Source organism: Anarrhichthys ocellatus, unplaced genomic scaffold (genome assembly GCF_004355925.1).
Source record: "Anarrhichthys ocellatus isolate YVR2014 unplaced genomic scaffold, GSC_Weel_1.0 scaffold15, whole genome shotgun sequence".
In the NCBI taxonomy this organism is placed as follows: Eukaryota; Metazoa; Chordata; class Actinopteri; order Perciformes; family Anarhichadidae; genus Anarrhichthys; species Anarrhichthys ocellatus.
Genome location: NW_022280045.1, coordinates 1234289 through 1251798, shown reverse-complemented (window position 1 = coordinate 1251798; position 17510 = coordinate 1234289). Strand labels below are relative to the sequence as shown.

The 17510-nt window shown below is 44.4% G+C and overlaps 1 protein-coding gene across 8 annotated transcripts in view; it reads left to right on the top strand.

The window, feature by feature from the left end:
• The window catches only part of cdh24b (cadherin 24, type 2b), a 133117-nt gene that overhangs the window by 59258 nt on the left and 56349 nt on the right, over nt 1-17510 (top strand). For 7 of the 8 annotated variants that reach the window (XM_031854781.1, XM_031854778.1, XM_031854774.1 and 4 more), the window contains 2 exons: nt 9596-9890; nt 17319-17438. In XM_031854781.1, coding sequence (XP_031710641.1) covers nt 9608-9890; nt 17319-17438 — 403 coding nt within the window. In that variant the 5' untranslated portion in view covers nt 9596-9607. Of the gene's footprint in view, nt 1-35; nt 4399-9595; nt 9891-17318; nt 17439-17510 lie in introns of those variants that run through there. The other variant, XM_031854780.1, reaches the window with a different exon arrangement.

Below are 17510 nucleotides of genomic sequence, written 5' to 3'. Positions count from 1 at the left end.
GTGTGTGTGTGTGTGTGTGTGTGTGTGTGTGTGTGTGTGTGTGTGTGACAGAGAAGGACTTTGCAGTCTGTGTGTGGGGTGTGTGTTGAAGTGAAGGCCACACAGAGCGCCCTCCAGAGACAGACTGAATTAGATCAAACGAGGGAACAGGGACACATGTCCACACCGCAACTGAATTAAAGAGGCAATCATCGGCGCTAACCAAAACTTCAATGCTGGATCAATGGCGGATCAATGCTAAACAATTAGCTTGCTGCTCCTCGCGACATATATTCAAACAGCCTCTTGCTGTAAGACAAGCAGACAGGGAGCGACAGGAGACTGTGACATTTTACTGTGAGCGCAGAACAAAAGGGAACCCCCCCCCCCCAACACACACACACACACAGACAGACACACATTCGCTGCCAGAATGGGTTTGATTGAAAGTTCAGACGGGATTTAAAACTTGTCACAGTACAAACGTCCCTCTTCTGAAGTCACAAGTGCTCCTCAGAGGCTGGCTGGTTTCTGCTTGTGTTTCTGTGGCGGGGCTTACAATCGAGTGCTTCTGCATAATTGGAAGGCGTTTTTGTTATGCGTGTCTGCATTGATTAGAGAGGAGAGAGGAGAGGCGAGCAGTCCAAGTAGAGCGAGCGCATTTGCATGCGTGTGTCACACCTGTGAGAAACACTATTTGCATGCTTTTTATGGTTATGTTTTATGTGGTTATAATGGTTTGTGTAAGGGAGGGTTTTCACATCATGACAATTTGGAACTGTGGTGAAAGAATTTTAGGCGAAGGAGAACTTGGTTCTTATTCTCATAGTTTGGCCATCATTTCTATCTGTTATGATAATATGATACTACAAGTGTGTAAATAAAGCTTATGATGTAAATAAGCCAACTGGTTATGTTGGTAATAAATCCCTCATTGCACTGGGAAACTGTGTGCGCGACTACGACAAGTACAGTCCCTGACAAAAGTCTTGTCACTTATCCATTTTGTAGAAACAACAGCTTATAACCTGACTTTTAATTAATCCATTGGTTTTAGAAATGGCTCATATGAAAGCTAAAACCCTCCCAAATTATCTTCACTGAAGAAAGATTGATCATTTAATGAACACAGAAAGGTCAGATTTTGGCAAGACAAAAGTTTTGTCGCCTACAGAGAGTAATGTGAAAATTGAACAAATAATTTACTTCAAATACAAAAATATGTTGCATAACATCAGTGAATTAAGTAGTGGTGCTGTGAGATCCATATTTAATATCTTGTATGACTTCCATGAGCTTGAAGGACTGCATCCATGCGGTTCGACAATGATTCATACAATTTATTGATGAAGTCATCAGGAATAGCAAAGAAAGCAGTCTTGCATGCCTCCCAGAGTTCATCAAGATTCTTTGGTTTCGTCTTCCATGCTTCCTCTTTCATTCTACCCCAGACATGCTCAATGATGTTCATGTCTGGTGACTGGGCTGGCCAGTCCTGGAGCACCTTGATCTTCTTCGCCTTGAGGAACTTTGATGTAGAGATGGAAGTATGCGATGGAGCACCATCCTGCTACAAAATTTGACCCCTTTTATGGTTGGGAATGTAAGAGGTAGCTAATACTTCTTGATATTTTAGGCTATTGATATTGCCTTCCACCCTGCAAATCTCTCGCACACCCCCATACTGGATGTAACTCCAGACCATGATTTTTCCGCCACCAAACTTAACTGTTTTCTGGGTTAATCTCGGATCCATGCGGGCTCCAGTAGGTCTCCTGCAATATTTGCGGCGGCTGTGATGTAATTCAACCGAAGATTCATCTGAGAAATCCACCTTCTGCCACTTTTCCAGCGTCCATCCTTTTAGCAGGCTGTGGGCCTTGGCAAATGCCACACGTTTTTTTAATTGCCTTTTGTTTAGTGCTGGTTTCTGGGCACTGATTCGACCATGGAGGCCATTTTGAGACAGAATTCTACAAACTGTCCTGGTTGACACGGGGACTTGAGGTGACCAGGCCTGGTGGAGCTCTGCTGCAGTGGAAAAGGGGCTGGCCTTGGATTTTCGAGCCAACAAACGGTCCTCCTGAGCAGTTGTCTTGCGGGGTCTGCCGGACCTGGGCTTGTCAAAAACATCTCCAGTCTCTTCAAATCTTTTTCTTATTCTTTGTACTTGACGCTGAGACACATTGAAGGTGTCAGCCACCTCAGCAGTGGATCTGGTCTTCAGCCTCTTGATAATCAGCGCTTTGGTCTCAGGGTGAATCTTAGGCATGTTGTCAGAGGTCAAGTTGCAGTTGATGTGAAGGTCTGGTGTGCTGGGGTTCTTTTTATACACACCCACTAATTGATTGATCAATTATTGATCACAGGTGAGGCTGTAATCTAGGATTGGGTGCATCATATGACAAGGCGACAAGACTTTTGTCTTTGCAAAAACTGACTCAGTGGGCTTTACCAAGCTGTGAACGTTAGAATGCTTTTCAGCAGTTTCGTTTGGCACCAAAACATTATTTCAAAAGCTGTTGGGACTGAAATTAGCCATTTCTTGTAAAAAAAAATTGATTACAAATATATTTGAGGGGCACTTAAGATCAACTTGTACCCAAGCGACAAGACTTTTGTCAGGGACTGTACAGTTGGTGAAAGTTGAAGCAGACACAGTGAGGGGGGAATTCACCAAAGGATTGCGCGGCTTTTGCAGGCCGCTAAACCTGCACAAATATGACACAAAGAAACCGTGCACATCTCAAAATCACCTGCTAAGGCGCGAAATGCACCTCTAACTGCGCAGCCAAGCAAATAGCTCCTCTGCGTTTCTGTGGTATTTGCACGTCTTTGAATGAGGTAATATGCATGCGTTCGGTGCAAAATCGTCCCCTTTCGATGCAAATGAGCCTCATCGCCAAAACAGTCCAATTGACAAAGATCAGTGCTCGTACCCACATGCAATTACAGTGAAATCATTTGCCTCTTCAGAGAGTTGGTGGTCACTGAAGCGCATTGACAGATATTAAATCCCAAATACGGGTAGCAAAGGCTAATTTGGTAACGCATTATTTTATGGGTTTTTAATTTCTGAATAATCATTTCCTGGAAATAACCACATAATTTGGTAACAATTACAGGAATAATTGAACTACAGCGTTGAATTGGTTCCAATGAATCAATTCAATTGATTGTTAGCATATCCAATGATAAGTAAGTAATGAGTGTATCATTCAATTAAAGGTATGCTGTGAAGGATTTTCCTAAAAAGCATTACATGGACTGAGACAGATACAAAAGTATTCCCTCTCAATCATCACTTATGACCCACTAGAAGTGTGTGGCGGTGTCAGTACCTGCAGAGAACCTGCCCTCTGCCTGTATGTTCTTATTTTCTTACGTTTTCTGGGTGTCAGCCTCCGGGCAATGCGAGTGCAGACACAAGTGCAAACACGCATTCCAAGAGGAAGCTACAAAAGTGGCGGACAAATTGCGGAAAGAACACAAATACAGCGAGGCGAAACGTCAAGCCAACAAAGCTTGTACCAGAAATGCCAGGTACGTCTCTATGTAAGAGTTAAATCTCACTCGGTTGTCCCTCCCGGCTCCCTTACATTCAAGACGGCGGGAAAGATTACAACAACAGGGATGTTTTTCATTGTGCCTAACTTTAGTGGAATTAATCTCCGGATTCTCCAGTTCAAAATGAGACCAAACCGTTCGATGGAAGTCTGCTTTTAAACCACGACAGAGGCTAAAATGTGGCCCACGACAGACAAGGTAAAGCTTGTTTTCAGCCCTAGCCGACTGCTGGAAAGGCCTCGCTTGCTTATGAAGCAGTTGCCTCTACTGGCCGGTTAAGACTAATGAGCACTCAGCAGTCAATGACGGTTTAAAATATTCAATAAAACAGGTTTTCAAAAAGAAATTGTGAATCGCTGCAACCACAAGAAACCTTGAGCACACAGTCATAGCACAAATAATATATGAAATGAAGGTTAAGCTGTGTTTTTGTTACAAAGAAAAGAAAATATGGATACATAAAGCCTCAGTCTCTTTCACAACCCCAGTCATTTTCAAAGAGTCCCTCACCTGTTAAATACCAACTGCACTGATGCTGTTAATCCCACCCTTGAATTTAAGGGCCTATCATACCTGTGTCCACACACTCGCTTGTGTTCGGATATGTGTGTTGTGTGTGTGTCTCTCTCTCTCCTGAGCCCCAGATGGGGATCCATTGCTTCTCCAGATGGGAGAGAGAGAGAGAGCGTGAGCGAGGACATCTGATGATGGCAGAGATGATCACAGCCGGCCCAGAGAGTTGTTGACTTTAATTACTAGTCGGCGTGTAGATGTTGGCCTCGGCTTTGCGCTGTGCTCTATTAACCGCCCCGCACTCTCTGGCCTGCTCTCAACTCTTTCTTCTCTCTCCAGGTTAGGCGCTGCTCGCACTCACAGGCACGCGCGCACACACACACACCTACACACACACACACACACACACACACAGAGACAGATTCTTAGTCACGCCCTGGTTCCTTGTCCACTCCTTGTGCAATGACTGTGCCAAGTGGAGGTCCAGCCAGGGCAGAGGGAGACTCAGAGTCATTACACCTCTTTCTTTAAACACACACACACACACACACACAAACACCTACTCATACCCTCAAGCAAAACTAATGATATCTCAGTGGTGGGTAGGCCGGCCACGAGGCTCGGTTTCATTTCAAACGGGCTCTCTGAACTCTTATGGGCCCTGTCCCAAATTAAATTTTTGCTGCCATTTCCCCTGATCGGCCCCGTTTTCTTCAGACACCTCTCTGAATCGTTGGGCCTGCTCCAAATCGATTGGCTGACCCTCTCCCCCTCCGCCCTGCTCGACACTTCCTGGCTGATATGAAAGAGCTGGCTCGGTACCACCGCCCCGCCTTCTTGTGGAATTCGCCCGTCCGGTGGGGCTTGCGGTTGTCCTATCGGCCTGCGGTTCTCTTGAAGTCGCCACATGAGTAGCTTCCCCTCCACCTTTCCAGAGGAGATTGGGGGATATTCTCGTACCTGCCTGCGTGCCCTTGCAGACTCTCCCTGACGCGTTCGGGGAACTGAGCCCAGCTGCCAATCGCAGGGCCCGGCGGTGGCGCTGCACCCCGATAGGCGTTTCACGTGAGCGTTTACACGTTTGTAATTTTTTACTGTAAAGTCGCCTCCCTTTTTCAGCCTCACACAAACACAGCGACCACACACACACACACACACACACACACACACACACTTGCTGGATTTGTGGGGGAAGACATCCACATTCATTAGGCTAATGCACGGCTGTGGGAAAAAAAACACATTTTCCTGCTGTTTTTGTGATTTATCGTGCAGCAGAAATGTGAAATTGTGTATATGGGGTATTAGTTATTTAAATGATTTAGAGGTTGGCAGAGAGTACTTTTCCTCCTCGCTTCATGATTTATGGTTATTGCAAAAATGTGAAATTGAGTATATGAATATAAGCATATTACCTTATGATAATATAAGTAATTGAAGAGATTTAGGAGTCTGGGGAGGCTGGGGGTAACATACACAACTGGCGCCAGGGGAAATGGAAATGGCAGCTTATCATGCTGAAATCATTCTCCAGGCAGAGGTGACACATCGGTAAATTTGGCTTTTCGTGGCCAGTGGCTTCATATTGTTTGGCTCTTGATATATTTGATGGCATATCAGCGGGATATGAAACGCGGGAGTTATGAGGTGCAATATTATTCTAGTTAAGCGGAAGTGAAATATGGCGACATCTAGTAGTTGTTACTGTGTAATATTGTTTGGGTATCCTCGCACACTGACAGGTTGCTGAAAGATATTCCGAATGCCGTGCCACCTCTGTGGCTACACAGCATCCACAGCCATCAAATCTGGATACGTGGTCCTTATTATACTTTCCTATTAATCGAGGAGGAACAGATAAGGGTGAGAGGTCAGCCTTAAATGGATTTGGTTTCCTTCGGCTGGGCTCCCCTGCTCCAGAATGACTCCGAGCTGTGCTTTCAATCAGCGCCGCCACCGCTCACTGTGGTAATGATGGCCGGGGCTTCATTAAGAAGCTCGTTAAGTCCCCTCGTTAAGCTGCAGGGCCGTTAAGACTTTGATTGTTAATGGCACTTCGTTAAGAAGAGTGGGGGAACCGGGCTCTCATGGTGGTCCTGACCGGCCGGGTGTTTTGGCCAATTGGCCCCAGTTGCTCCCCACAGAAGATGGAGGATGAGGGCGACTCTAAACTCAGCATAGGTTCAAATAAAGTCGTTTTTAGAGAACTCGTGTGACCCTGGCTGCAACGACAGACAATTAGATTCAGTAACAAAACATTGTAAACCTACACAGGTGGCAACAAACAAACAAACAAAGCAGGCCAACATGATTATGATGGTATAACATGACTTAATAGCTTACCTGCATGTTGCCAAGACACTATTGGCCCATTATCGTCTGTGCGGTACTTTCAGGCGTTCAAGCTCACACCGTTTTTCTCGCCCTGCACTGATTGTTCACCATTTCCTCGTGCCATTTTGAAATATAGTAAAATTGAGGCATACACCATTTGGCCCGAAACTTCGCACCACTGCTTTTGCCAGGTTTTTATATTGTACCAGAGCTACCATGTGGAGGCCATTTGTCTACTTTACTGATTTAACTATGAATGGTGCACCAGTCTGTCTTTGATAGAATCTAGATAGACTGGATTTAAATTTACAGGGCAGGTCTTAATTGTGCCATACATATGCCTTATGTATAAGCCATGGCACAGTTCTGGCAGGTGCTCAAACTAACAGCAGGTAAAAAAGAGAAGTTTACTTACTAGGGTTGGTAATCTTCAGTAACTAGCAAGAATACGCCAGATTAAAAACAAATTCCAACCGGAAAACCCAGCTCAGTGTAGCAAACTCCTTTTCAAAGAAAGTAGCTATCAGCACTAGATCCAAAAGTCGCTAAATCTAATGAGAAAGTCGCCAAGTCAGCAACACTGACAGCCCGTCCCTTCAGGCCTCCCCCCAAAGCCACTCTTCCCAAATTATCATGATGACAATAAACATATCGAAATGAGTGTAAACAACAAACATAGCTATTGTTAGTATGCACAGCTGTTGAACTAGCTAGGTGACGAGCAATAAGATCGAGGGCAGAACACACGCAGGTAGACAGGCAGGTAGGTAGACAGGAGGGTAGCCCGTCCAATCATTTCATTCGGGCGGAATGAAATGATTGGACGGGCTTGTTGCAGTCCTGCGACAGCCACAGATACCGACATTTCTTTCTTTCGTTTTGTCATCTGATTCATCGATTGTTGTCAGGATGTAATGAGAATATCAACAAAGATATCAAAAAAACGGTTTTGAAGAAGATCACCAACCCTGACTTTAATGTCCAGAACCTATAGAGTATGCAGCAGACATGCAGGGGACAGCTGCTGGACCGGCCTTTTTCATTCAAATGCATTTTGACATGCAAAGGAATGAGTCATCGTCATTGTTATTCGTAAGACATGTGCTTTTCCTGCTATCACAAGTCAAAATGTCTGCTGGGAAAAAGAAAAAAAACATAATGACAAAGAGTGTTTGAACTGGCAGGCATTGCAAATCGGCAAAAAGTGCAAAAATAAACTGAGATGCTGCTGTTGCCATCACGAATCTATATTGAGAAAAGTTAGAAATGATTCGCTGCTCAAAACCTGTCTCCTGGAGTCTGCACCCTGGACAAAAATACAATGTAAAAATGTCAAGGGAAAATGTTCAAAGCACCTCTGCATCATAATTCGGTCCACTATGGCTGTGTGCTCAGTCTGCTTTACCAGAATGGTTAAATACAATGTCTCCTCAGCAGAGCTCACACGCTACTGTCTGAACAATGCTCACGAGCTCAGCAGAGTTGTTCTTTAACAGTGTTCTTTAGCTACATTTTGGTGAAAATATAACTGCTGGAAAGCGGAGACTTGCTTTTGGCAGGAGTGGTTTAAGATGTTTCTGTGGACGTTTTGAGTCTTTTCGTCACTATTTGATGCCGCTGGCCCCGACAAACTGTAAAGCTTCCACAGCGAATTTTGAAGCTCACAGGGGAGAGTGTTTGATATTGTCAGTCAAAGATTTCAGTTGACGTATCACTTTAACGCATGGTCACTTTAGCTATGGCCTCAACGGTTCCTTGGGCTTCCTTCAGCAACCGAGCTAGCATAAACATGCTAAAGCTAGTCAAAGCTAACCCCTCGGTTAAAGTTAAAGACTCAACCTTTGAACAACATTAGGTCTTTTCCTAGTTTCCTAAGTGCATACTGCTCTCACACATGTCGGCCTTTCAGATTCCCCACTCTGCATTGCTATTTAAATGTGGGGACACTTTGAAGGTGAAGCCTTGTTTAACTTTTGACTTTGTGCCAAATTGTTCACACACTTTTTTTCCGACTTCCCGACAGTCTGAACTCCTGATTGCTTTCTTCGCTATAAACAACCTTCGTCAACATCCGTGCTTATCGTTTACCCCCTGGGAAGCCGGCGTATCCGTGCTATCTCCCCCCCCCCCCCGCCCCCTGAAAAATGGCAATCCTCAAAGTAAATGAAAATTTCGATTCACAGTATCCATTCTCATTTCGTTTTAGCAGATGTGCTTAGCTGTTGCCATGCAACAATGCTCGCCTGAGCTAACCCACCCATCCATCTCCTGCACTCCCCCCCCCTCCCGTCTAAAGTCACAATGTCACACTTTCTTGCGAGCGACGGCTAATTTAGCACTCTCTTCCTTTTTTTTCCCCCGGTCACAGTTGCTATTCGATCCACGTAGGTGCGGGGTAATGAGATTGAATCTTGATGTGCTGGGCGCATCCCGCTGGCGTGTCTCTCTCGTCGGGGACGGAGGACAGTGTGGAGCCTTCCCCCGATATTACCTCTCCCTGCATGAGAGGCTGCTGGTCGCTCCGCTGCTCTGCCATCCCGCCAGGCGCTGATCCAATAAAGCTCAACACAGGGCTGTGATCGATACGGCATGTCCCACTCCCATGCACCCCTCTACTATCCCTCATACACACCTATTAGTCAGGGAATAATTGATTGGCCCGCTGTTCATTATTCCTTTGATTTGGTGCTTTCATTAAATGGCCGGGGCACTGCATGTGCGCGGACTAGTAAGCTCTTACCGTCCACAGCTGCCTGGGAAGTGAATAGAGGCTTTAAGAGCGAGCGGGAGAGTATGTGTTCTGGATATCATTGGTGATCAAGGAGTTGGTTCATAACTGCTCGTACTGCAGGAATGGAGAGAGGAGACACAGCACAGTGGGAGGGAAGTGTGTGTGAGAGAGAGAGAGAGAAAGAGAGAGAGAGAGAGAGAGGGAGCCTATTTCTTGTCTGCCTCTGTTTAAATTCATTATATCCTGGAGGCATGCTGAGGATAATCTGCTTGTTTTGTCTTCAATGCCTGTCTCGAAAAAACAAACTTCATTTTTAACTGGTGTTTATTCCCATCTTTCTCTCCCACCCTTTGTGTCCCTTACCTCTCACATCTTTCCACTTCCTGTTTCCCCCTGTTTTTCCTTTTATTGGTCTTTGCTTTTGTTTACATATCCTCTCTTCACCCCTTCTCTCCGTCCCCGCTCACCTAGCTCCACACCGACATGGACAGGAACGATGGACGCACCAAATACGTCCTGCGAGGCGAGGGGGCCGGCTCGGTCTTCGTGATAGACGAGAAGACCGGCAACATCCACGTCACCAAGCCACTGGACCGGGAGGAGAAGGACGAGTACCGTCTCATCGCCACGGCCACCGACAGGCAGACGGACCGCGCCCTGGAGCCCTCGTCGCAGTTCATAATCCGGGTGCAGGACATCAACGACAACCCGCCGATCTTTGACGATGGCCCCTACAGCGCCATCGTGCCTGAGATGGCAAATATAGGTACTGGAAGTTGGGAGGGCAGTGTGGGGAGGAGAGTATGGAGCTCAAAGTATTTGTTGTTGAATAAATAAACAAGACATTAGGTTGTAATTAATCGAAAGAACAAATAAATATAGAAAAAATAAATAACACAGAATTTAACTTTCATTTAAAACTCAAGTAATTGCTGTGAAAACTAATATCGTGTATAATTAAAAATGAATTATTTTTTTTTATGTTTAGAAAAGTTTTTTTTTTTTTTTTTTAAGTCTGTTTTTGTTTCATCATGGCATTTTATTCCAATGGCACTTTTCTTTCATAATGCCACTTTTCATGGCAGTGGATTGCCTCGCTCACCTTTCAGCCAATTAAAATATGCCCCCAGCTGACTCACCAGTAGTGATGTGCAGACGGACTCTTTTCACGGAATTGGCTCCTTCGAGTTGATACGTGTAAATGTGTGGAACCTTTTTTGATCATTTTTTGCTAATTATGGTCTCCTCTGTGACACGCGTCTTTAACAAACTTCTCTTCAGAGCATTACCATCATGAAGCTTTGAGGCGTCTAAAACAACAGGCTGAATGATGTGTTTCCAGTAGATCGGTTCTCCGTGAAGGGAACCAGTGCAATGCTAACTTCCTGTTGGCCTAAAACAATATATCATCCCTGCATATTATTATACATACTTCATAAGTCTTATTTACTCATTAATATTGACCACTTTGGGGCTCCATAGAGGAGAACACATGTTACAGTTTCAGATCGTTTTCTAATTCCTCTGTCCTGAATTGAATTCTTGTACGTAAACTGATTTTGTTTACAAGGAAAGCTGCCCGAAGCTGTCCTCTAATACGATCATCTGAACTTTCTGCTGCGATGTGACTCGCTCACTCGTCTACAGAAACACAATTTGTTGCGTTACATGAATAAATTGCTGTCGCAACACCATCTGCCACCCAGACAGCAGTGAGTAGTTACATTTTTCATTCAAGATAGAAAGGTGATTACGCTTAATCTTTCGAACCAGAAGACAACACCGAGGGCCCCGTTATTAGAGTTTGACCAGGTAACCTTGCGCAAAGCTGAACACGAGGTAACGTAATTACAGTCCTGAATTTGAAAAGATTGCTCATTCGGCTGACGGATCAAAAGTTGTCCTTCTCGTACATTTCTTTATCTCATCGCTCTCCGTCCTCTCTCCTTTCTGCGATTGAGTAATGAGAGCAGAAACCTTACAGAAAAAATCATCTTAATGGCCGGGATGAGAACTTACCTCGATTGACCGTTTTTTGAAGTCCCATTCTGTACATAAAGTAAGGCTGTCGGCCTTTTATTGGTTTGCTGTTTAATCAGAATATAGTACCACTACTGTCAAGCTCCCGAATGACGGATGTCCTCCTTGACCATGGCTAGACAGGGCGCTTTATTAGTTCCATCCCATTTCTCTTATTCCTATCCTACAGCTTTGAACAAGCAGTCTGTAAAACCTGCACACAAAAAACTGCCCTCACGCTGAGAAGAATGTGAAAAGTGCAAAATATCAATTATTGACTGCTAAACGACGGCAATAATTGACTCAGCGTTGGAAACGTTTTATACCTCTGTTAAAAGAACTGTAATATAAACAGTTATTATGTTAAACACTGTGACTGGACATGAAGTAATATTTGAAATACAATGTAAGTATGAGGTTTAGACAGCTGCGGCTATACAGCTGTTATGCAACACGGCACTGATGCAGCATTACTACCTGCTAGGATTCCATTCACAGTCTAATGCCTTTTTATTCACAGCCTGTTCAGCCTTCATCAAATGGGTAGAAAACCTGCTGCAATTTAGTAGATTCAATACATGGATAGTTATCGGAATACAAAGTTGAGCGAGGGAGAGTTTATTTACAACTCAGTATTGAGTCTGAATACTAAATGCAGAGCTTACTGCCGCAGATGGAAATGATTCCTGCATTTTGATGGACTCTTCTCCAAAGTTATTGGTTTTTAACGCTGCGTTCACAGCGAAAGTGCTCCCATGTGTCACAAAATAGATCTAAAACACGAGAAGGTCTGAATTATTCAAATGCTTCTTTTTAAATCTACATTACAAATACCTATTTACAGGATCAGTTCTTTAAAGTCCCTGAAAAAAGAAGTATTTTTGCAATCAGCTCTTTACTATGAGAGATGTGATCCTACTAGGGCTGTCACAATATCTCATTTTCACTACACAATCGTCATGGCCTAAATAATTCACAATAGCGTTATCGCGATGACTTGACATGGCCATCGGTTTGATCTATAGGTTGAGCAGCCTCCCACTCGAGCTAGCTTAGCTAACTCACCCATCGGCAGTAACGTAACTGTCACCAGCGTCATTTAGCAATTTACTGCACTGACGGTGAAAATTCACATATCTTACATGCCTCAAATTTTAGCGGCAGTGTCAGCGGCGATGACGCGCTGCTGGTCTGGTCTCTAGCTACGAGCCATAAAACTCTTCTATTATATCTTTATCTTCGGGCATGGCAGGGGAACAAATCAGCTTTTTTTTGGATTTACTGTTGGTTTAACCAACTACGCGGCAACGATTCTGCGTAGCGTTATAAATTTGATTAAATTATAAGTCTGGAGACATGTTTGAACTTCTACTGAAAGACTTGTTAACTTAGTTAGTCATGAATATTTGTTGTCAGTGGTTTTAATGCAGGAAATAGGCATAAGTAGAAGGATATGATCATCCACGTAAACAAACATTGAATGATTCCGTGGGGATTTATCACAAGCACGTACGGACTGAAGAGAGCACGTTTTCATCAACAGCGCTGTGGCTTATAGTCAAGGTGAAGTTCTTCACAAGGTGAGAATCCGTCAGTAAATTGAAATGTGCTGACATTTCCGCCGGTCTTCATTCAGCACACTTCAGCTCAGTCTTGACAGTTTAATTTCATTGAGGCGAACTGATATTGTATTCAAAACAAGCAACACGGCATGCCTCCAGCAGTTTTCCCCAAATTAGAGCACTTAATATTCAGAAATATAATTAAATGAAAACAGTTTAACCTGCTCAAGGTGTAATGAATGAACGACGCGGCGACGCGTGTCCATATGATGTGTTTATAAGAGGCCTATTTGATCTTCTCCGCGTTTCCCTTTAGGCTCCGAAGACTTCTGCAAAGTCAAAGGCACTGAGAGCAACTGTGCAAACATTTACTAATGTATGAGATCTGGCAAACTGGCAGGTGGGGGTGCAAGACGGAGGGAAGTGAAACATTCCCCTCTGTATAGTTTTCCTCACAGCTTTATGTCCACGTAGCAATCTGCCCTTTTCAGATTGTAACACCTCGATATAGCTTCTAAAGGGCCCTCAGTGCAGTGACAAGCTAGAAGCGGCACAAAGTGAAGGGCATCTGCGCTGCTACAGTTTCTAGAAATGTAGGCCACGCGCTTCACCTCAATGTAACCGTCCCCCGGTCTCGTACTTTTTGTACGAAGTGTGGATCGTGTTCATCGTGAAAAGCACATGCAAATGACACATCTGACGTCATGGTGGAGTTTTATTTGAGCACTCAAATGCTCTTTTTTCTGTCGGGAGCAGGCGGGTCGGCCGGCGCTGCGCAATTTTATTGCTCTTTCGGCATGAAATCGCATCTCTGTTTCCTGCCTGCTCGGACCAGACAGAGAAGATTTCATGGCTGGAGTGATGCGCACACGCACACACGCACACACTGACATCTACAAAACGCCCCAAATCAAACTCGGATGCAAATAGAACTCAAATGCAATGCAGGCTAGATTAATGAGTGATTTTTAATAACACTGTCACCACAGCTGCTGGTTGGGTCTGCGAGGTATTTTCCCTTTTGTTGATTAAATACCTTTAGTCATGATACAGTGCATTTGCACTCTCTAATTCTAACGATGTGGAGCTTGTAATTATGCACAATCTGAACAGTTTGGGTTATGATAATAATAATGTTGTTATTAATATTATTATGGGGAGCTCCCAAGTTATAGTGCAAATGGCTTCTTTTTTAAATCTCAGTATGCAGTTGTGGCTTGATTGTGCGCATTTAAATGTTCTAACTAACTGAAAACAACATATTTAATCATTTGAGCATAAAAACGTAGGAGCTGTAGAAATAGAAACTTGCATTGTACTACATAATCTTTCTATTAGGGATGCTTGTATTCATATTCGAGTCGTGTGTACCGCGTCGCTGCTTCGGGATCTGCTCTCTTCCAGAGTCTCCTCTCGGCTCATTAGGAAGCTGTCGGGCGCTTTTTAACCGGGATGAGGAGCTGACGCGATTGGGCAAAACTGGAAACCCACCTACGAGTAATCTATTCTGCCCACCAGTTCCGTATTCATACCGTTTCAGCCTCCATTACACATCGCAACGCGAACCACGAATTAGGTGCTCACACCCACCACCTGCACTGGCAGCCCGTTGCAGAAAAACATAGAGCCCTCAGAGCACTGCGAAATGCTGTTACTGTGGCAGAATCTTTAAGAATGAAGAAATTCAGCCACGACGACAATCATGGAGGAAAAAAAAATTAATAATAGGTAAGTGGGCTTCTGGGGCTAACACCTTCAAATCCATCAAAAGTCTATCCTGGATAAATCTACAGCACATCTGAGGGTACAGTTTAGAAATGCATGCTTAAACACCGCGCTGTTTCCTGTTGGCATTGATGTATGGCAGTGTCCGTGTTTATCCCCCCCCCCCCGAAAAAAACATAATACAGTATATCAACTAAATTCATGAGAACAGAGTGGAGGCATTCTCCGAAAGCAGAGGAGCCGTTGCACACAAACACGAGAAATGGCCCTTTTTTTTAACCCCAATTTAATAAGAAATTACAGAGGATTATAAAATTATCTTCCACTTTGAAAGAAGTCAATTTTCATTCAATTTCCCCCTGAATAGCGGTGATAGTGAGCATGTCACAGCCACAGTGACCTGAGTATATTTCCGTGACTGAGGGGAGATCATGTGCAGTGTGACAGCAGTGCTTGGAATAGGAATGAAATAAGAGGTAGGGACAGAGGTAGTTTCTTTTTTTTGCAGTGAGATGTTGGAGTGACAATAACTGCCTGCGATTGTAATTCAGAGCATGACTGCAGAGTGCCTGTAGGAAACAGTTTACATGAAGAAAAAGTACTCTAATCTCCATTTAAATTCCGCTCTGCCCGTTGAAAATGGCTTCTACTTTGAGGAGCACTCTTGCCCTTTTTTTCTTTTCTTTTTTACAGCAGGGAGAATTGCTTTCAGGAAAACTTTTGAATTTGCCAGAAAAGATGCTGGTAGCTTTTATAAAAAAATAAATAATTCACCCTCTAAAATGGTTACTTTAGCAAAGTTCAGCGAATGTGACCCGAGGTCGTCTGCTTCAGGTGGTTTGTAGACATCGAGGGCCACACCCGCACCCAATTGTTTAATTCAGATTAGAATAATGACTCTGCCAGCAGCCTGCTGGGGCAGAGGCCCGGGGAGGAGGAAGGAGGGGGATGCAGACGAGCACTATTTAGTAATCCTATCGGCTGCCTTGCGAGTGTCTGCTCCTCGTGGCGGCTCAGTCTTCAGATTGAGTTGTTCAGTCAATCACGGATTCAATATTTACTCCACGATTCAATGTTTACCAAGGCACTTTGCAGACTATAGACCTGTGATACATGAGATATTTAAGGATGGGGGGGGGGGCGGCGGTGAGACACTGATGCGATGTGCAAGCTGGAACCGAGCCAGTCCCCCCCGCCCCAGCTTGAAATTTGTGCCTGCAAAGTGTTTTGTGTCGGTTTCACCCGACTGGGTATAACCATCTTGCCAGATGTGTATCTGCATTCTAGGAGAATAACTCACATTTGAAGTTTAACCTTATATGTATGTAAACAAACCAGCGAAGGACTCCTATTCCTTTTTTTCCCCGAGAGGACAGACGTCTTAACACGCGCTCCAGAGGGATGCATGTCAGTGCGATTGTTTGATCCCCGCCGAGTGTGTCTGTGGCTGTACAGCACGGCTGGCGGGCTGCATACCAATAGCCTTGCCTCCGCCTTGCACTTGTTGCATCAACCTTCAGAGTCACACCGTTTGATCCCTAAGTCTGATTAGTTTTTCTTAACTGCTGTCAAAAGAAACATTTCTGTCTACTTATCTGCTTCTGCCCCCCCCCCCCTCTGCACTTCTCCACAATATCTATAGTAGAGGAATAAAATAACAATGTGATTCAATAGCAAACACTTTGTAGTCTGAGTGAAGCTGGTTTGGTGAAGGATCGTGTTTTAATGGTATTTGTTTTTTTTCTAGCTGGCAAGAAATGGAGAAAGAAATGAAAACTTAGCATGGATTTGAAATAATGGCCAGACATCTGAAAACAAAGAAATCAGGGTTTACGGTTTAATACCAACCTTATGCTGCTGGTGCGCTCGCCTGCAAATAAAGCGGTTTAGACGATTTGATGTCTAAACTGGGAGTGCTACATCATGACTGCTTGTGTTTCTTGCCTTCTCGGGTTTTATTGCGTTGTTGTTGCAGATCTCAGACAATCCAGTAAGTTATTATAACCAACAGGGTTTACTGTGGTGGAAGAAGTACTCAGGTCTGTAAAACTAGAAGAATACTCCAGTCAAAGTCCTGCATTCACAATCTCACTCAAGTGTTATTGTGAAAGTTTTACCAGCAAATGTACTTTGCAGATGGTTGAGACCCAAAACCGGAATTATCTTTTAATTTAGTCACTTTTCCACTGTGGCACAAAGAAGTCTCTCTCTCAAACACACACACACACACACACACACACGCACACACACACACACACTCCCACCTATCTTCCCCATAGTGATCCTGTCATGGCTTTGATCAGAAATAAAGTAGCAGCTGCTCCCACAAATCCATTCTTCCTTCCCTATCTCGTCTGGCTCCAGTCCCACTGGGAAAAATATTTGCACTATAATATAGACATATGCATACATAAAATGTGTTTACTGTATCAAGTATATATTTCTTTCCAATACCCCCCCTCGCCAAACTGACACTCCATGAGCCATAGAAAGACGATTTAAGGCAGTGAGCGGGAGAAGGAAGGCCGTGGAAGAGACAGACGGTCCGATTGAGACGGGGAGCTAAAGGGAATTGGAGACGGAGATGAAGAGAAATGAAGTGAGACAGTGGGAATCGAGGGGGGGTGGGGGGGGCAGGGTGGAGGAGGGAGGCAGCGAAGGGAGGTGGGGGGGGATAAAGTATTTGTCACACTGCCGTCGGAAAGAGATTGAAAAAGAAGGAGTGAGAGAGGAGAGTGGAGGTTGTCTCGATATAAAGCTTTCTTCATATGCGTTCTGTCCACTTAGCTCCAGCTCTACCATGTTTTGACTCTCTCTCCTTGCTTCCTTTCTTTCCTTTTCCTTTACTCCTCTCTCTCCCCCCCCTCCTCTCCTCTCCTCCCCTGCAGGCACATCTATAATCCAGGTGACAGCGACAGATGCTGATGACCCAACTTATGGCAACAGCGCCAAGCTAGTGTACACACTGGTGCAGGGCCAACAGTACTTCTCTGTAGATCCCCAGACAGGTGAGTGTATTTACATATCCGCATTTGTGTGTGTGTGTGTGTGTGTGTGTGTGTGTGTGTGTGTGTGTGTGT